The sequence below is a fragment of the Panthera pardus genome, unplaced genomic scaffold, assembly GCF_024362965.1.
Source record: "Panthera pardus isolate Hobbes unplaced genomic scaffold, ASM2436296v1 HiC_scaffold_13, whole genome shotgun sequence".
Taxonomy (NCBI): domain Eukaryota; kingdom Metazoa; phylum Chordata; class Mammalia; order Carnivora; family Felidae; genus Panthera; species Panthera pardus.
The window spans coordinates 85,584,624-85,605,784 of record NW_026526688.1 but is presented as its reverse complement, the minus strand read 5'-3'; the positions used below and the strand labels follow the sequence as shown (position 1 = coordinate 85,605,784).

The 21,161-nt window shown below is 41.3% G+C and overlaps 1 protein-coding gene across 1 annotated transcript; it reads right to left on the bottom strand.

Annotated features, from left to right (window-relative positions):
- Nucleotides 1–3,734: 3,734 nt before the first annotated feature.
- UCP1 (uncoupling protein 1) lies at nucleotides 3,735–11,542 on the bottom strand. The gene is made up of 6 exons (XM_019420174.2): nucleotides 10,980–11,542; nucleotides 10,139–10,337; nucleotides 8,442–8,642; nucleotides 8,241–8,342; nucleotides 6,802–6,982; nucleotides 3,735–4,203 (listed from the first exon to the last, which is right to left on the bottom strand). Exons 1-6 carry the CDS (start codon nucleotides 11,103–11,105, stop codon nucleotides 4,089–4,091), a joined length of 924 nt encoding a protein of 307 aa, XP_019275719.2. The 5' UTR covers nucleotides 11,106–11,542; the 3' UTR covers nucleotides 3,735–4,088.
- Nucleotides 11,543–21,161: the final 9,619 nt, after the last annotated feature.

Here is a 21,161-nt window from a genome sequence, read left to right as displayed (position 1 = left end):
TAATTCATACTGCACTGCGGTGTGCTTTTCTTAACTTTACAGTGTATCTTAGATACATTTTTATATTAATACATAGCTTCCTTATTCTATTTATTTACAGCTGCAGAGCATTCCTCTGTGTGTGTATCATTTTGAACTAAATAAAAATACTACATATGGAACTGGTTGGATTCAGCAAATGAACTTTATTAAAGCTAATACTAATTATAGCTTTAAAATGTATGTATTAGAAAAAAGTGGCTGAAAATTAAAGACCAAGCAGTCATCTCAAGGAGTTTGGCGAAGATCAAAATAAATGTAAAGAAAATAAAGAAGGAGATATTAAAGGTCAGAGCTTAGATGCATGGAATAGAAATGCATACAATAGAATCAACAAAAGTAAAAATTTGTTGCCTGGAAAGACTAATAATACTGATTAACCTTGGTGAGATAAATAAAGAGTAAGGGGGGCGCCCAGCTGACTCAGGTCAGTTAAGCATCCAACTCATAAATTCGGCTCAGGTTGTGATCCCAGGGTCGTGGGATGGACCCCGATGTCGGGCTCTGTGCTGAGCATGTAGCCTGCTTGGGATTCTCTCTCTTTCTCTCTCTCCCTGCCACCTGTTCATACTTACTCTCTCTCTGAAGTAAAAATTTTTAAAAATTTTAAAGAATAAGGAAGAAAACAAATAATGATACCAAGAATTGAGTGTGAAACATCACTACAGATCCTGCAAATACTGGAAAGAAAATGTATTGAGGATAACCTCAAAAATTTGAAAATTGAGATGGGATATAAACATTTCTAGAAAAATATAACTTACCAAAACAAAACTGTACAAAAAGAAATAGGGAATCAAAAAGTCCTAGCACTATTAAATGGATTCAGGAATTAAAAACCTTTCCATTAAAAAACCTACAGTTCTGTGTAGCTTGCACTGGTAAGTTAACACATTTAACAATAAAATGGTAACAATTTTCATAATCTTTTCTAAATAATGAAGGGTGGACACCCTATAATTCATGAGACTATCATAATCTTGATGACTCAACCCAACCAGGACAGAACAAAAAAGAATAATTATATGCTAATGTCACTTTGGATGCAGTAATCCTAAATAAAATAGAAGCACACTGAAATCCAGAAATATATTGAATTTCATATATTACATAATAAATAATGAACTGCATATAGATATGCTGTTTTAATGTGTGATCAATTATAGCTCAGTTGGGTTAATTCCCAGAATAAAATTAATGAAATTTACCACGTTAATATTTGAAAATCACATGATGATCTTAAAAGTCACAGGAAAAGCATTTGATAAAAACTCGACATCCATTCATGTTAAAAACATAGCAAATGAGAAATAGGGGTTACCTTAATTTTACAAAATGTGTCTTTATAAAATAAACCCTAGCAAATATATTTAACGGTAAAATGTCTGGATCAGAAATAAGAAAGGGTGTCACCACTTGTATCAGTCACCTTTTGCCACAGGAACAATGCATAACAACCAATCATACAAAAATCTTAGGGGCATACAAAAAAGCATTTCCTCCTCACACATGGGTAGGCCAACCAGGCAGCTTTGCTAATCCCAGCTGGATTCAGCTGGCCTTAAATATAGGTCGTGGGTTTGCTTCTTGTCAGCTCCATGTGACTTGTGCGTCTGGGACCAGTGGGCTACCTGAGGTATGCTCTTTATACGGTGCAGCAGAAGCACAGAAACAACAAGCCCAGTGGCTCAAAGGTATTTCAGGCCTTTGCTAACATCATGTCCACCAACGTTCGCTTGGTCATCTAGCAGGCCACATGGACAAGTCCAACATCAATGAAACAGCGAAATATACTCTATTAGGAAGGGGTAAGGAGTGAACATTTGACGAGTAATCCAAATCGTCACAGCACATCTGTTCAAAGTTGTGATAGAAGTCCCACCTGGTGCAGTAAGACAAGTGGATGGAAAGAAAGAAAAGTGACTATTCATAAGTGATATATGTACATAGAAAATCCAAGAGAATTGATAAGCTATCAATGGTAGAGGAGGAATTTGATCAACTATCAAGGGTGATCATTTATCAAGGGTGAGGGATTCTGGCTAAACCTATTCAGCCTGATTTTTTGCTAAAACTGAGCTTTGAAGACATGCCTAACAATGGCACTTCTTGGGAAAACACGGCTCAGAGGAGCCTGATTACAATTTGGTCAAAGGGGAGCATCTTGTTACTACTGCCTATTGCCTGAGCAAGATTTCAGCAAAGAAACGAAGTTTTATGTTTTCTTCCTAATCCTTGACAGAAATATGCAGCTGTAAGGTGGTGATCTTTCATCATTTGGATTCCCCCAGAATCAGACCTAGAGATAAAGAAGTGTCATTCATTTGGGAGGTGATCCCAGGAAGTGCTGGTAAGGGAGTGGGGAACTGAGGGAGGGAACTGAATTCCTCCCATTAAGGGTATTTTGTATTAAGTAGAATAACACTGTGTGTAACTGGATTCTGAGCCCTTGGATGAGGGTGAGGGGTGACTCCATCTGAGGATAAGGGGACTGAAGTATTTATACACCAACTCCCATCAGTTATTGGGCAAGGGCCCTCCCAGGGGTGTGTTATTTTCCCTGCACTTCTAGCATGCCGTGCACAGGTGTGCAAAGATGGTTCTGATGGCCAGAAGACCCTGTAGAGGTGCTGACATGACAATAGGAAGTAAGGCCCGTGTGTGCTAAAGTGGTGAGAGCAAGGTGACGGGTGAGGGATATTGAAGACATTTGCTACAAGACACTTTTGCAGGTAACAACAGGGGAAATAAGCACCAGGGAAAAACCTCATAAAGTCAAGGGGAAAAAGACAACAGTAGATATAACATGGAGCCGATAAAAACAAATAGAATGCTGCCTGACAGCCTGTGGGCTTCCTGGACCTTGTGTCATTCCTTGTTTGGGGTTGAAAACAAGCTTGGGCCATGTCTTATACTTTGTAAATCTCTTGTTTATTCTTTCCCTGTCTCTTCTGCACTCAGTTTGTAGGCATGAAAAAAAGGTTACTGCAGGTGTTAATAATGAATTTAGCTTTGCTGGAAAGATGCCATGAAGATTCATTTTTATCCCAGTAGAAATCTAAGACTGTTCCTGTATCTAACCAAAGGTACCTTCTGGCTCAAAAATGCTGTAACTCTGGGATAGATACCACGATTCTAAAATTTTTTTTAATGTTTATTTATTTTTGAGAGAGAGAGAGAGAGAGAGAGAGAGAGAGAGAGAAGGGGAGGGTGGAGCAGAAAGAAAGGGAGACACAGAATCTGAAGCAGGCTCCAGGCTCTGAGCTGTCAGCACAGAGCCTGACATGGGGCTTGAACTCACAAACCATGAGGTCATGACTTGAGCCAAAGTCAGACACTCAACTGACTGAGCCACCCAGGTGCCCCGACACCACGATTCTAATAACAATAGGCCCAAATGATTATAGTGACTTAGATTAGAAGTTGTTAAAAGTGCTGTAAAATATAGATTCTAAAAATTAAAAAAAAAACTAATAATTACATTTAAAGTAAGTTTCTGCCTATTGGTTCTAAAGACCTTCACTTGTTATTGGACCACTTTGTAGTCTAGGTGAACTGCAAGTCTTAGATTCAGATATAGGTCCAAAACGGCAAACCTTTAAAGGTATTAACAGTCCTTTATTGAATATATTAACTTACAACTGGGTTAATAAGTTAAAAGGAAACATTAAATATTTATAAACCTAAAATGCACCGCTCCATTTGCCTCTTCTGGCAACCTGAATTATAATTAAAACATATTAAAGTTCTTCATATCCAATCGTAGGACCCCAGCCCTCCCCAAACAGGCAGATTCAGTCATTTATCCGGGCACTGCATTTGCCAGGGTGCATACTGAATGTTTTGTTTTCTCCCTCTTAAAACACTGAGAATAAAAGTCACAAGAAATAAATACAATTTTTTCTTTAAAAAGTCCAAAACTCAATTAGTATTCCTCTATCTTTTTAAGGTGAAATAAAATGAGTAGGTTCTGTTTGTTTTGGATTTTAATTATCTGGTCAGTCAGCACAGATTCCCACCATTGTGTTACATCCTTTTCCTGAAGACGATTATGTGGCACAGTCCATGGTCTGCCTTGACTTCATCAGTTCCCGCTTCAGCTGTTCAAAGCACACAAACATAATGACGTTCCAGGATCCGAGTCGCAAGAAGGAAGGTACAAATCTAGGAAAGTGCACATCACCATTCTCTGAGTTTGTTAGAATTCTTAAAGTTATTGCAGCACAGACAGCTTATGCTTCTCACTGTGCCACTCTTCTCAAATAAAGGCACTTAAAGGTAGCTATTTTTCACCCTTCCCTACTGTGCACCTAAAATAATATTGTCTAAAACTTCTTCAAAACAACAAAACCGAGGTGCTCACATCTAGACACATACATACACAGCCTTCACTCCCTCCAAAGCATGTCTCGTTCCTGAAGGGGCATTTTCCAATAACTCCCCTTTTTTGAGGGGTGGGGAAAGTTCTGCTTTGTTTTGCTCTGCTTTCTGGATGGGAGATAGAAACTGTTGAAAGAGGAAAAGGAGAAAGCAAAGAAAAAGTGATGAGTAAGTGGACCGACCATTTTCCGGAGTGAAGAAATTCGTGCTGTCCAGATCTTGGCAATTCTTGTCCTTAAACTGTCAAGAGACTAAGTGCATTTTTTGGTTTTGCTTTTTGTGGGTTTTGTGTGTGTGTGTGTGTGTGTGTGTGTATTATGTTTAAGAATTATGTCAAACTGTGCAGACCAAATGATTGACTTTGAACGCCTGCTTGCAGCAATGAGATATTCCAGAAAAAGATGTCATCAGTTAAATCTGCCTTGGATAGATTTTTTAAAGAGATCTGGCCTATAAAAATCAGACCCCCAAGGTTTTTGTGTGTGGTTTTGTTTTTTGTTTTGTTTTGTTTTGTTTTGTTTTGTTTAGGTCTCAATACATTTCTTCTGACTCCTGGATGGATGTGTGTGTGTGTGTGTGTGTGTGTGTGTGTGTGTGTGCATATTTTAATTACATATTTTAAATGTTCATAAGTCTACCATTTTACCATTTTAAGTGTGTAGTTCAGTAGCATTAAGTACATTGTGAGCAACCACTGCCCATCTCCAGAACCTTTTGGTCATCCCTAACTGAAACTGTACATATTAAACAAGAATTCCCTATGCTCCTACATCCCCCAGCCTCTGCTAACCACATTCCACTTCTGTCTCTATGAATCTGACTACTCTAGATGCCTCATATATGTGAAATTACACAACATTTGTCCTTCTGGGGCTGGCTCAATTTATTTAGCATAATGTTTTCAGGCTTCATCCTGGTTGTCACATGTATCCCCAAAAGGTTTTAAATTTGAAAAAAAAATATTGTTAAATGGTTAATGGTTGATAACTGATATATCCATTTTAAATTAATTTTGTAATGTATTTTATTTGTATTAACATATAAGTGCTGATTATGGTGAATTAGAACCTTGTGGATAATGTGATTGGTGCATCTATGCTTTTGATAAGGTTTGAGGCATTGCCTTACAATTTTAAAGCGTTATAGAATTTTGTTATATTATCACTAGTTTAGTCCTTATGAAGTATATCCATAAATTAGTTCATACTGTATTTTCTTAGGAAGGTAGTTTCTGATATAATATTGCTTAATGGGAAATGGGATCTACACAATACTAGTTTCTAGGTGAGTGTAATAATTATCTAAGCCACACCATTTTCTGCATCACTTTTCCAGGTCAGTGGCAATGATTTTTCTCTACTTTTACTTTAATACAATCTAAAAATCTGAGTCCATCAAGTCACAATAGTGAAAATTCCAGCTATCGCACTACTGGATATTTACCCAAATATAAGAAAGCTAATTCAAAGGGATACATGCATCCTTGTGTTTATAGCAGCATTATTTACAATTGCCAAGATATGGAAGCAGCCAAAGTGTTCGTGGATAGATGAATGGATAAATATGTGGTACACACACACACACACACACACACACACACACACAATGGAATATTACTCAGCCATGAAAAGAATGAAATCTTGCCATTTGCAATGACATGGATGGAGCTAGAGAGTATAATGCTAAGGGAAACAAGTCAGTCAGAGAAAGATAAATACCATATGGTTTCACTCATAAGTGGAATTTAAGAAACAAACAAGCAAAGGGAAAAAAATAAGATAAAGAAAACCAAGAAACAGACCCTTAACTATAGAGAACAAACTGATGGTTACCAGAAGGGAGGTGGGTGGGGGATGGGTTAAAAATGTGATAGGGGAGAAGGAGGGCACTTGTGATGAGCGCTGGGTGATGTATGGAAGTGTTGAATCACTATATTGTACACCTGAGACTAATAGAACACTGTGCATTAACTGGAATTAAAATAAAAACTTGAAATTAAAAAATATTTTTAAAAAATTTAAATAGTAAAAATCACATCCTATTTTCTCTTATTCCTCTATTACACTTTCTCTCCACTTTATAGTTCTCTAGCCCTGATCAGGCAAAATCCCATCTACGTTTCCAATAGACTGGGACCAAGTGAGAGTTCACTGATTTTAAGTGAGCTTCTGATCAAGGCTGAGAAAATTTTAATATCACAGTTTTAAATGTTCTGGCCCAGTGTTGGAGGATTGGAGATACTTATGGCAAGGAAAAATAGATACTAAGTATACTGCATAGACAGGCTGGTCAGCTATATGTCAACTATTTGGACAAGACAGCACCCCAAAACACATAGATACTGTGAACACAGCATTACAGATAGAGAAGACCATATCCTACCCTTTGAAAAAAGCCAGTGGTCCTTCTTTAGTGAGCATTGTAATTGCACAGTTGGGCACACTTGTGTACTGTCCTGGTGGAGAATTAACAAATCTGGTTTTTACCACATCCACTGGAGAGGACAGAACAGTTGTGCAAAATCCGGCGATGAGAGCTGACACAAAGTGGCAGGGTAGGTCATCTAAAATGGACCAATGAGACAAGTCAGCATCAGACTTTTGGAAGAAGCTTCTAATTTTCAGTTCTCTATCAGATCCTTATAAACTTAGTGATATCAGGAGACCAACGTGGATGTCTGATAAATAAAAGATAATAAAGAAGGTTATACTTAGCCTTACCAAAAAGACAGCAAATAGTACCTGGCAGAGTGGATTGTAAATGCTTTAGGAAAATAACCTGTCAGTTTTCTCTGTGCCCTTAGGATATGGGACAAAGCCTGATACATAGGCATCTAATAATTTTTTAGTGTGAGGCGAACGTGATAACCACTACACTATGGAAATGGCCTAATAATTTTTTTAGTGAATTAAAGTCATTGTTCAGGGAGAATTTCAATGTCTCTAGAACCTGTTAGAATATTTTAGGAAACCTATCCAATGGTACTACATTTTAGATAAAAACACTGATGAGCTCCTTATTTAACCAGCTCATTTGGATATAGTGTGGGATGGACTCACCTTCTGAATTATGCTATATAAAGAATAAGATGCCAACAAAGTCCCATATATTAGTATTAAATGAGAATAATGCTGATTAAGAATATAGTTGCATTTTCTTTTTGTTGTAGCAAAAAAAAATCTAATATTTAGAGTTTGGGTTTTTTAAATTTTTTTTATTTTATTTTATATTTGAGAGAGAGAGAGAGACAGAGCATGAGCAGGGGAGGTACAGAGAGAGAGGGAGACACAGAATCTGAAGCAGGCTCCAGGGTCCAAGCTATCAGCACAGATCCGGACACGGGGCTCAAACTCATGAGCAGTGAGATCATGACCTGAGCCAAAGTCGGACGTTAACCGACTGAGCCACCCAGGTGCTCCCCGCCCCCTTTTTTTTCTTAAAAACTCTATCTAATGGGGGCACCTGGGTGGCTCAGTCGGTGAAGCATCTGACTTCAGCTCAGTTCATGATCTCAAGGTTCCTGAGTTCAAGCCCTGCATTGGGCCCTCTGCTGACAGCTGGGAGCCTGGAGCCTGCTTCAGATTCTATGTCTCCCTCTCTCTCTGCCCCTCCCCTGCTCTTACTCTGTCTCTCTTTCTCTCTCTCTCTCTCTCAAAAATAAATAATCATTTAAAAAAAGTTATATCTAATGTTCAAAATTACTTAATTTTTTAAAAGAGAGAACTGTTACAATTAGGGGGTTCAGTACAATGTGGCTGGAGAAGCTCCAGGATGAAATTGTAAATGTGCAGACCTGGTTGTTATCAACAATAGGAAGTTACCTGCTAGTAGTTTGTTTTTCACGAGGGCCTCCTTCATTAGATCATATGTAACTAACTCTGTACAATTGATGATGACATTTCTCGTCAGGTTGGGAGTAGTCCCTGAAAAGAAGAAAATGTTTAATAGCTCCAGTATACGATAAAGCGGTAATTGAATACATGTGTTTTAATAATTATAAAATTCACCTTAAAGTCAGTTACCTTTCCAAAGGCCTGTCAGGCCTTCCGTTGTTGCTATAATTCGGTAAGCGTTGTAAGTCCCGGTGTATCGGGGTTTGAGACCATGCAGATGGCTCTGTGCTTGAAGTCTGACCTTCACGACCTCTGTGGGTTGCCCTATGAATACTGCTACTCCTCCAGTCGTTAGACCAGCTGAGATCTTGCTTCCTAAACCAGCTGTTGCTATTCAGAGAGAAAAAATATTTATCAAGCAAAAATTTAAAAAAACAAAAACCAAAAAACAACAAAAAACCAAGACCCAGAATGCAACTCTGTCTTTTTAATTTTAGTAGTTAGTATTATTCTATCTTTATATCTTTTCTATTTCCCCAATGCTTGTGATGATCATGCACTAAGTATGTGCTAAATCACTATAGGCTAGAAACCTCAAAGTTGACTAGAATTTTTTAAAAAATAAAGACTTTGAAGTGCCAAGAAACACAATACTTAGTTCTTTCCTATATTTGGCTCTCTTTTTCTGTATATCCCAACTGGGAGGAGGCACCAGTCACCAGGGAGGCTTAACCTTCCTCTCATCAATGGTGATGTTAATTATTGGACTTCGAGGTCTTAGGAAAATCCAAAGTGGACAAATAGCCCCTGCACGGGATGTCAAGTGGTATCAGGCTATGAAGGGTTACAAAGGGAATAACAACAACAAAAAGAAGTGAAAAAAGTGATTTTTGATACAAAATTTTGAAACCTTTTAGCCTAAGTTACTCAAGACAGATAATTATTTAATCAACTATAAATAGTCTTGGAGCCCTCCTTCCCCACCCGCCCCCCCATGCTCATTCCCATAATTAAAGTATGGATCAAAAACATTTACTCATCAAGGGCTTTCTCGGTCATTCTGTTTCCTAATCTGTAAAATAGAGACAATAACATCTACCTCATAGAGTCACTGTGTCAGTTAAAATAATATCAATTCAGCACTTAACATACTAACCTGCATATAGGAAGTATAGCAATTCTTTTCCTAACTGTATGATTGTACTCTTTTCTCATCATGCTTGTCTAGGAGCTGAGCATACAATAGATAACCATCTTTTAAACTGGCAAACTTAAGTCCACTGTAGTCCTTCCTCACCGCTGCACCTGATTCGGTTCTCTGGTCTTCTCTAACACTGGAGACCTGACAAGGAAACTCTTAAAGGAAACGAGTTTTTTCCTGTCCTCTCAACTCTCCTCATGAGGTCTGATTTTCTTCCCTTCAGACCAAAAGTTTTCAAATTTGTTGCATGCCAAAATGTCCAAGAAACTTGTGAGAACATAGATTCCCTGGTCCCAACCTGAGCAATTCAGATTCGGAGGACAAGGCAGTCCTCAGCATTTGGGAGTTTTAACAAGCTCCACTGGTGTTCCTGAGAGACTTCACTGTTTGGAGAACTTTGACTTAAATGTTATTTTGCAGCCCATCCATCTTCTCCAGATGGATATCCAAATGAGGCCCCAAATATCTAGGATCCACCAGGTGATTTTTACAAGTATAAATCTGCATCTGAAAACTCGATTTTGCACACTTTTCTTTCCATGAACGGTGAGCACCAAGCTAATATTGGATGCTTCCTTGACAATTTGTTATGAGGACCACTACCCTGCATGTAACATTGCTTGACCAGAGCTGGGCTCAGGGCATGTCTTTCTCCCTATCCTTCCCAGGAATGTTCCCTGCTTACTTTCTTTCCCTGCGCTGAAGAACTCCTGGACGGTGTCATAGAGGCCGATCCTAAGAGAGGCAAAGCTTATTTGTCTCTGGAGGCCAGCAGGCAGCCCACTATAGAGTTTCATCGGCCCTTCTGTTTTTGCCAGAGTGCTGATTGTTCCCAGGACACCTTTGTACTTAATGGTACTGGAGGTCTGGCATTCGCCTTGGATCTGGAAATGAGAAAGAACAGGTCAGAGCGAAGTTAAAATTGAGTAAGGGGATCCTAACTGGTGAGGAAAAAACGAAAACTGGCCATAGGTGGTCCTCGGTGGAGAAGAAACTTTAAGCCAAGATTTTTCCGGCTGTGTTCCTATTTTCAGTTCCTTTTCCCTTTTCAGCAACGTCTCCCTATATATCTCTGTATCTCTCTAGCTATGTATATATGCAGAGAGATCAGCTATAATGCACATTTTGAACATTCCCACCCTCCCTGTATAAATTCTCCAGGACCCCTAAGCGGCAGATGTGAATGTGACCCCTCCAAATTAAGGAAGGCAAAGAGCCTGGCTTGTAAACTGGGAGAGGCTGGTATTGTTAGCCGTTAGAACACTTAGTACACCCTAACTTTGGGGGCTTTGGCAGCCGACATGGTCAACCTGTCTTCCGTGGCTTCTTGTGGTTCTTCCGTTACTCTCAAAGCATTCCAGTTTCCCACCCTAATGCATCCAGTGCTGTGACAATGCCGCACCATTTGTTAAGGGGCCGACGGCCCTGCCTTGAGAAGGGGTGGTTAAACCAAAGCGCTTGTCAAAGGGATGCACAGAATAGATGTCCTCCCTCTCCTTGAGACACGTCCCCATCTCGCTCGCTACCTGTAGCCGGACTTTGGCCGTGTCCAGCGGGAAGGTGATCACATCCGCCACACAGGCCGCCACGCCAGCAGAGAAGATCTTGACCGCCATGGTCGGGGGCACGTCCGAGGCTGTCAGGCCCACCATCTTCGCTCAAATTGCGGAGCGACGAGAGGGCGCAAGGACGAAGGACTCGGGCCCCCGCAAGGTGGAATTTCTCCCTGCCTCTCCTCCCCTGTCCCGCTGGGACAGCAAACAGGCTTCCTGACTTCAGAGAGGCGGGAGACGCTCGCAGCTTGGGCGGCGCGCGGGCAGTGGCTGCAGGTGGAACCGGGCGCACCTCTCGTCTTCCCGCCCTCGCGCCGGGGAGGACCAAGGGTCGCTGGCTGGAAGCTCCCGTGCGCCCTGCCAGCGCCGGGTGACTTATATAGGCAGCCGCTCGGGGGCTGCGGCTCGCCAGGTCTCCGCAGACCGGGGGTGGACCTGGCTGGGGCGTGCCCTGGGGCGCCAAGTCCCTCCCACCCGCATCCTCGCAACGCGCCTGGAGAGCCGGCTTCCACCCCGAAAGCAGTCTCCGCGCACCTAGCCTTCTGCGCCCTGCGCCCTGCGTCCGGCACTTCCGAGGGAGGGCGCACCGCAGCAGGGACCAGCCCCGGTCCCACCTGGGGCCGGGAGCAGGTGCGGGCTTCCTAAACAAGCGCGATCTCGGGGATTCTGGTAAAAGGTCCTGCCGAGCTGGGAATTCACCCAAGCAAGAGTGGGGCGCCCCTTGTATCCTTCGGGCACCCTGGGAACCTTGCAGGCATCCTCTCGGCTTCCTTTCCTCTTTTTAACTTCTCATCCTCCTTTCTTCTTTCCAACCAGCAAATCCAGACCTGGGAAAATCCCAGGCAGGAACCAAGAACACCTTGAATTTTTAAAAGAAATAAAGTGTTTCTTTTGAACGCTTTTTGCAGAGGATGTCAAATGAGATCACTGACATACTAGAAAGCAAATAGTAAATTGCTAATGCACTCTATGAAGCGAGATATAATTTGCTCCTTTTACTTTCCTTTCTTAGGACAGGGCGGTGGAAATGACACCCGCAGATCCCTTGGCTCCAAGGGGCAGTTCTTCTGATCTGGCTTGGTCATCTGGACTCCCACTTTTGCTTCCTTCTAGTAAAATATGGTTCCAGAGACATCCCAGGTGGGAAATCTGTTGCTAGCTTACCTACAGTGATAAATTAAATGTTGCAATGTGTATTTGTTCCTGCTCCTACCCTGTGCAAAGCTGTATTGTAAGCATTCATTTATTCTTTTGGTTCAAGAGTAGGGAAAATAGGATACAGAGCCCCTAGAGAATTATTTCCAAATACTCTGTATGAACAGGTTGTGTGCCCTGTGCTAAAAGCCTTTCTAGAGGACTTCCAAGAGAGGACATGGCTGAGCGATATTGAGGAAGTCAATGGTAAAGGTAGGGTGGGCTCTGAATAAACAGGAGAAGAAGACAGTGGTTTTCCTCCTCTGCAAACACCTGCTGAAATAAAGAGCAGTTGAGGCAAGTAGGTGGCATATACAAAGGCAAAGACTTGGGGAAAGCAGGGTGAATGTATGGGGATGTGTTCTGTTGACCTGCCTGAGAAAAATGGGTGATGGGAAGAAGGAGAGAGGCAGGGCATGAAGTTGGTAAAAGATGAAAATGTGGAAGCCAAACATGGCCAGCTGAGGGCTGATCCTGAGATTCTATTCCAAATGTGTGTTCATGTTATCACTTCATGCCTGTGTAGTTCTTTACAGATTGTACATGTTGTATTTGATATGGTAGACAATACAGCTTTGTGAATAGTTTGATATAGAGTCAAAGATTTTTCAGAGATGACTCTAAGTTTAAGAACATGGATAGTAGTGGGGCGCCTGGGCAGCTCAGTTGGTTAAGCATCCGACTTCAAGTCAGGTCATGATTTCACCCCGCAGACCGGGGGGGGGGGTGGGCCTGGCCGGGGCATCCCCCCGGGCCGTGCTTGTGGGTTTGAGCCCCACTTCAGGTTCTATGCTGACAACTCAGAGCCTGTAGCCTGCTTCAGATTCTGTGTCTCTGTCTCCTTCTGCCTCTCCCCTGTTTGCACTCTGTCTCTTTCTCTCTCAAAAATAATATGATAAACATTAAAAAAATAAAAGAACACGGGTAGTAGGCTCAGTGATGGTGCCAGCTGATTGTCATGAGACAGTTGGTAAGGAGAGGTGATTTTAGGGGCAAGAAGATGAGATTAACTTTTAAAGTCTTGGAATTATTTGAAGAGAAGAGTGTTTATCATAGGTAAAAAGCTACCATAGGAAACTACATATAACATACTAAAAGAGCAAGAAATCAGAGCTGGGAGGTATTTGGGAGACAGCAATATGGATGCAATGAGAAAAGGTACGCTTTAAATGGGAGTGAGTACAACAGGATTGGGCCAAGTGGTAGGGGTACCCAGAGTTATGGTCTGGGAAGAATGGTCTTGTCAAAGGTAAAATTCGTAGTGTGTCCAGTCATGGAGCCGTGATATTAGAGAATATAATTTAAGGAAGGGTGGGGTCTCGACTAGCGTGAAATTTAGAAGATGTGTCAAAAGAGGACAAAAGTGAAGAAAAGCCTATTGAATTTGGCTCTAACACTATCGGTCATCTTAGGGAGTATGCTGTGGTGGAGTCATTAGGTTGAGGCTGATGGCTAAGCAGAGATCGAGAATGTTCAGTATAGTGTGACTAAGTGTCTAAGAGGGTGTCTAAGAGTGACTAAGTGTCTAAGTTACCATTTTTCCTTGGTAACTCTAGTGAACATCTGCTATCAACTGGTTAGCCCCCAGCTCACAACTCACCCCTTCTGAGAAGCCCTTGGAAGGAAGTAGGAGAAAGTTTGCCTCAGGTCGGAGAAAACAGTAGGGTAGAGGGTGGCGTCCCCAAGGTCAGACTTCTCTTCTGGCACAAAGAAGAAGAGGTGAAGAATAGGTCAGTGTGACCAAGGGTAACAGCCCTTTTATGACGTGGTTAAGGAATGGCAGCGAGTTCTTAATGTACTAAATTCCTATTTCCTTTTTGAAAATTTAGAGCAACATTTACAACTGTACTTGCTCAAGCTGTGGCCAATCAGGAATCACTGAACAAATGTCTCTATATTACATAAAAAAAGATAATGCTGTGCATTTGAATACTGTTCTACACTTTCCCATAATTCTGTCACTAACCACCAATAGGAAACTCTGTGTTGTAGTTGTATAGATAACTGTGCAAACAACAGAAGAGACGATTCATAAAAAAAGAAATACAAATTTTAAAAATAGAGGTGATATATTTAATGTCATTGATAAAGTAATGTACCTTTTTCACCTAATAAATTAATACCTTGTCTCTACCAAAATTGTAATTATTACCACATTGACATGTATATTTTCATATTATAAATTTAATCTTATAAATATACATAAATAATGAGTTAATTACAAACTGTGAATGGTAAAAACATGATAATTATAATATCAGTACTATATTAATGACAGCATTATAAATTTGCATAGTTCTTTTAGAAAACAGTTTGGCAGTATGCAATGAGCAAAGACAACATCCATGTCTTTTGATCTAATGATTCTTCTTCTGGATACCTTCCCTAAAATAATTAGCCAAAATGTGAAAAAGTCAATATAGGATGATGCTTACTGCAGTCTAATATTTGTAAGAGCAAAGTAGTGGGGGTACCTCAGTTTGTCTCACCTGGGTTTGTCAGAAGAATCATGCGTATTAGTGACCCACAGGTGTCCACCTGTATGCAACGATATGTAAATGGAAGGAGAGACTGCCCTTAGGAATTGGGAGAGTAGGGAGAGGGCAGGAAGGGGTTCTCTTAGTCCAGCCCAGCCCAAAGAGAGAGACTATCAAACTGTGTGTTAAAGGAGAAAATATTCTGTTTTCATAGCATAGTAATTTAAGAGAAACAAGCCCATGTGCAAATTCTAGCTAAGATACTTCCTGGCTGAGTAAGCGTGGACAAATGACTTCTCTGAACTCATATTCTTGACTTTTACAATGACTATTCTTGTGTCATGATGGACACAGGAATGTTTAATGTTTATTTTTTTAATGTTTATTTTTTTATGTTTATTTTTTTTTAATGTTTATTTTTGAGATAGACAGAGCGTGAGCGGGGGAGGGGCAGAAAGAGAGGGAGACACAGAATCCAAAGCAGGTTCCAGGCCCTGAGCTGGCAGCAAAGAGCCCGATGTGGGGCTTGAACTTCCAAACCGTGAAATCATGACCTGAGCCCAATTCGGACACTTAACTGACTGAGCCACCCAGGTGCCCACATTAGGTTATTCTTATTAATGGATCACTCTTTGTGCTTAGCACCAGCTGCACATAACTGTCATAAGCCTATGAAAGATTTATCCACTTCATGCACCTAACAAATACTTACATAGCCTGTAACAAGTACTGGACACTGTTCTAAACACTTTCTGAAGTTTAACACACTTACTCCTCATCTCAGCCCTTTGAAAAATGTACCACTGTTGTTCCACGTCATGGATGAGGAAACTCAGAGGCTTAGAGTGGTTTAGAATGTTCTCGTAGGTCATGTAACCACTGAATGGTACACTTAGGGTCTGTCTGAGCCCCAAACCCTCTGTCGCCAAACTGCCTTCCCAATATATTTATGACATATTTTCCTATGCTTTGAAAATGTAGAATGGCTAGGTATACTTATATATTTTCTTAATAAATTACATAAAAAGTTTCAAAGAAGTCATGTGAAATATATATCCTTTACTTGGATTGTATACATGATGAAGGGATTTACAAAGAATAAACATTGCAACACTTCTACTTTTAAAATCACTTTGATTCAAGGGCGCCTGGGTGGCTCAGTTGGTTGAGCACCTGACTTTGGCTCAGGTCATGATCTTGCCATTCCCAAGTTCGAGCCTCACGTAAGGTCTGTGCTGACATCTCAGAGCCTGGAGCCTGTTTCAGACTCTGTGTCTCCCTCTCTCTCCGCCCCTCCCCTGCTAGCACTCTGTCTCACTCTCTCTCTCTCAAAAATAAATAAACATTAAAAAAATAAATAAAATAAAATCACTTTATTTCATTTCATCTTCAGGAAGAGCTGGTGGAAGAGGTGGAGAAGGTGATATATGAGATTTAGAAAAATTTGATTTACAGGGATTGAGGCCCAGCGGAGGGACCAGAGAATGAAGAGGAAGAGGTGACTTGGAGAATAGGACATTCCTGTCCTCAGATACTTGGAGGCACATGCGGTGGACAGGTGAGATTTGTTCTGTACACAATTAGGGAAGAGCATTAGTGCCGAGGTAGGGAGAGTACTGGTAAACAGATTTTAGGTAAGCGTAAACAATATTCTACTAGTCAATGTGATGAGAGATAGAATGTGTTGCTATTTTGGGTAAGGAGTTTGCGTCACTACAGATATTTGGTTCTAGGCAGTTTTCCTATGCTTTAAAGATGTAGAATGCCTAGGTATACTCATATATTTTCTTAATAAATCATATAAAAAGTTTCAAAAAAGTCATATGGAATATATATCCTTTACTTGGTTTGTATACATGATGAGGGGATTTATAAAGAAAAGAATAAACATTGCAACACTTCTACTTTTAAAATCACTTTATTTCATTTCATGAAACATTTATTTGTTTAATCTCTTTACACCTGTTTTCCTGTGTGTAAAATAGGGATGGCAGTCATAAGTGCAGTTATAGTGGGGCGCCTGGGTGGCTCAGTTGGTTAAGCATCCAACTTCGGCTCAGGTCACGATCTCGTGGTTTGTGAGTTCGAGCCCCGTGTCTGGTTCTGTGCTGACAGCTCGGGGCCTGGAGCCTACTTCAGGTTCTGTGTCTCCCTCTCTCTCTGCCCTTCACCCACTCACACTCTGCCTCTGTCTCTCTCAAAAATAAATAAACATTAAAAAATTTTTAAAAAATTGCAGCTATCGTGATATTGTGAGGATGTAATTAAATAATACTAGTAAGATTTTAGCACAATAACTATAGAGGGGCACCTAGAAAAGGCATAATAAATGATCATTACAATTATATTTTATTAATGCAGTTTGGATGACCATTTTTCAGGTTGTTGTAAGGAACCAAAGCATTCAACTAACAGTTTTGTGGGTTTTTTTAATTTTTTTTTAACGTTTATTTATTTTTGAGGCAGAGAGAGACAGAGCATGAACAGGGGAGGGTCAGAGAGAGGGAGACACAGAATCCGAAGCAGGCTCCAGGTTCTGAGCTGTCAGCGCAGAGCCCGATGCGGGGCTAGAACTCACGGACGGCGAGATCATGACCTGAGCCGAAGTCAGATGCTCAACTGACTGAGCCACCCAGGTGCCCCATTCAACTAACAGTTTTACTGAAAGGTGTAAAAGTCCCTTCACACTCTGAGAACTTGAGTTCCGGATTCTGTGACCCATCCTGGGATGCAGTTATTATGTAGGGGAAGCAGGACTGGGACCCAGATCTCTTGGTGGAGGGCAGCCAGGAGTGGCATGAAGGTGAAATGGGGCCATTCCAGCTGAGAGCCAGCCTTGAGGCTCCCAGGGTGTAGGGGCTGCTGGGCTCTGTTGTGATGAGGACATGGTTGCCAGGTTAGAGGTCATGGCCCAGTTCCAGGATCCTCTCCCTCCCCCATTTCTCCTCCTAATCTCCCAGACCAATGGAAATGTCAGAGCGATGCATCCTGCCTGGCGGAGAGGACTTGGCTAAAGGTCAAGGATTGCAGTCCTAGTGTGAATGTGAAATGGACACGGGGGGAAGGAGCAAAGACTAACTGAGGTTACCCTGGAAGCCTTCTCGGTGATGTCTGTGGTTGTTGCTTCAGTTTGCCTGTTTCCAACACTGCTCCCAAGTCAGAGACGTCCAGGAGGCCTTCTTGGCCAGACTGTGAAATGTCCCACTGCAGCCCCTGTGTGGCAAGCTGTCTGGGAAAGATGCAGCCTGACACTAAAAATTAAAGGATGGATTTATCTCATCTACAGCATGATGGAGCCAGGCAAAGTAAAGAAATGACTACCTTGAACTATTTTCACATTGTTGTTTGAATGTGCTGGGTAAGATGCCAAAGGGGCAGGCAGTGGAGAATCTCCCCATGGAATGCAGTCTCCCACACCTGACGTGCCCAAGGTGCAGGGTCTGGAGGCAAAAAGATGGGGGAAACATCTGACTATATGCACTCTTTGTCATGTGCAAATGTATTTGTGTGCTTAAAATTCCATACAAGTTCTCTCTTTTACATTTTACTTGTGTAGTCAGAATGACTGTTTGGAAAGACATAAGCGACTGATTTATAAATGTCTAAATTTCTGGGGTGCCTGAGTGGCTCAGTTGGTTAAGCGTCTTCAGCTCAGGTCATGATCTCACAGTTTGTGAGTTATCTCTGCTACCAGCACAGAGCCCGCTTTGGATCCTCTATCCCTTCTCTCCCTGCCCCTACCCTGCTCTCTCTCTCTCTCTCTCTCTGTCTCTCTCTCTCTCTCTCAAATAAATAAACATTAAAAAAAATTCTTAAGGGACGCTTGGGTGGCCGGTTAAGCAGCCGACTTTGACTCAAGTCATGATCTCCCAGTTCATGAGTTCAAGGCCCGAGTCAGGCTCTGTGCTGACAACTCAGAGCCTGGAGCCTGCTTCAGATTCTGTGTCTCCCTCTCTCTCTCTGCCCCTCTTCTGCTCACGCTCTCCCTTTCTCTCTTTCTCTCTCTTAAAAATAAATAAATGCTAAAAAATTTTTTTAATCTTAAAAAAAAATAAAATAAGATGTCCAAATTTCACAGATAAGAAAACAAAGTCTTTTCTGCATTATTTTCCTGTGATCTGTAGAATGACCTTTTGATCAGTCTCCTGGAGGGTTTCTTTGCCCAGCTAAATTTCATAATGAAGTCACTCTCTTGGAGTTTAGTCTACTTAGAAGTAGACTCTTAGCATTGTGCTCTATTTCATGTCTCTAGCCCTTTCCCTTTGCAGGTGCTCCCTCTTTGTTTAGATCCTGTGCTAAACTCTTTTTTAGTATTTCTTTTTTTTTTAATGTTTATTTATTTTTGAGAGACAAAGAGGCATAGCATGAGCGGGGAAGAGGTAGAGAGAGAGAGGGAATCCAACGCAGGCTCCAGGCTCTGAGCTGTCAGCACAGAGCCCCACTTGGGACTCTAACTCACGAACTGTGAGCCAAAGCTCACGTGTTCCATGACCTGAGCCAAAGCCCGACGCTTAACCGACTGAGCAACCCAGGCGTCCCTCAGTATCTCCTGATAGGGTATGAAGAGGATTGGCATTTGGGGGTATCTATTCATTGGGTGGAGCTCTTCTCCCATTCTAGCTGTTCTATCATTCTACTTGTATATGCAGCGAATGTGATTCCACATGCATTTATTGTGCACTTGCTGCATGCACTGTGCTGAAGTCTGGGGAGATGGACACACTAATAATGATCGTGATATAATATGCTAGGTGCAGTGTTAGAGATGTACTCAGGTGATCAGAGAGCAGAAGAGAAGGGTATCTGACGCAGACTGTGGGCATGTGGGGGGCTTCCGGAAGATGATGCAGATGGATCCAAGTCTTAGAGAGTGAGTAGGAATTACCCAGGCAAGAGGTGTGGAGAGCAAGGTCATGCTGGTCACATGGGACCACACAGCCAAGACATGGAACCAAGGAACAGCACAGTAAGTTTGGATAAATAAAAGCTTATTGGTATTTTGGGATCATAAAAGGCAAGGCGGGGGGAGGCAAGAGACCAGACTTGAGCCTAAGGAGGCAGCGCAACTCTGGGAGGCTCTGATCTTATCGTCTTCTAAGTAATGAGGAGGTTTTAAACACAGGAGGGACAAAGTTAGTTTTGTGTTTTAGATACATTTATGTGGCTTTGGGGCAGATGTCTTGAGGACCGCGAGGAAGAATCTGTTCCATGCCTCTTGCCTACCTTCTGCTGGTTTGCTGCCAGTCTCTGGAAGGGGGAAGCATCATCCTGACCTCTGCCTTCACCTTTACATGGTGTTCTCCTTGTGTGTGTGTATGTCTTTTTATAAGGACACCAGTCCTATGGGTTAGGGCCCACCCTAATGACCTCATCTTTTCTTTTTTTCATCTATAACAATTGTATATATTTAAGGTGTATGACATGATAATCGATAAACAGGCATAATTCGGAGATGTTTTGGGTTGAGTCTCAGACCACTACAATGAAGAGAATGTCACAATAAAGCTAGTCAAAGTAATTTCTTGGTTTTCCAGTGCATATAAAAAGTATGTTTATACTGTAGTCTACTAAATGCGCAATAGTATTATGTCTAAAAAATTAATGTGCATAACTTAATTTTAAAATATTTTATTGCTAAAAGATGTTAAGCATCATCTGAGCTTTCAGCAAGTTGTAATCAGCGATCACAGATCATCATTACACATATAATAATCAAAAGTTTGTAATATTGCAAGAATTACCAAAATGTGACACAGAAACACAAAGTGAGCAAATGTCATCGGAAAAATGGGGACACAGAGTTGCCACGAACTTTCAGTTTGTAAAAAATGCAGTGTCTGTGAAGCATAATAAAGCAAAGTGCAATAAAATGAGGTGTGCATGTACCTATACATAGTGAAATGATTACTAAGTTAAGCTAATAACATATACATCTCCTCACATCGTTACCATTTTTTTCTTTTGTTGTGGAGACAGCACCTGACATCCACTATTAGCAAATTTCCAGTATTCGATACAGTATGATTAACTACATCATGCTGTCCATTAGATGTCTAGACTTATTCCTCCTACAGAACTATAACTTTGTACCCTTAAAAAAAAAAAAAAGGTTTACTTATTTTGAGAGAGGGAGGGAGAGGCAGTGAGAGAGGGAGAGAGAATCCCAAGCAGGCTCCACACTCTGAGCTCAGAGCCCCACCCAGGACTCCATCTCATGAATCATGAGATCATGACCTGAGCCAAAATCAAGAGTTGGATGTTTAACCAACTGAGCGGCCCAGGTACTCCTCAGTTTTTTTTCCTTTCTGTGTCTGACTTATTTCATTTAGCATAATTGTCTTCCAGCTTCATCCATGTTGCCTAATGACATTGTCATTAATTAATTAATTAATTAAACTAATTACATCTGCAGCAACCCTATTCCCAAATAAAGTCACATTCTGAGGTACTTGGGGTTACACTTTTAACATATGAATGTGGTGGG

Bases quoted from the DNA above. Each gene is read 5' to 3' on its own strand.
- UCP1 (XM_019420174.2), bottom strand. From the start codon at position 11,105: ATGGTGGGCCTGACAGCCTCGGACGTGCCCCCGACCATGGCGGTCAAG. The intron at 8,643-10,138 runs GTAAGCAGGGAA...CTCTCTGAATAG, and splicing joins CTTCAGCGCAGGGAAAGAAA to CAACAGCTGGTTTAGGAAGC. The intron at 6,983-8,240 runs GTAACTTCCTAT...GGTCCATTTTAG, and splicing joins GAAAAACAAACTACTAGCAG to ATGACCTACCCTGCCACTTT.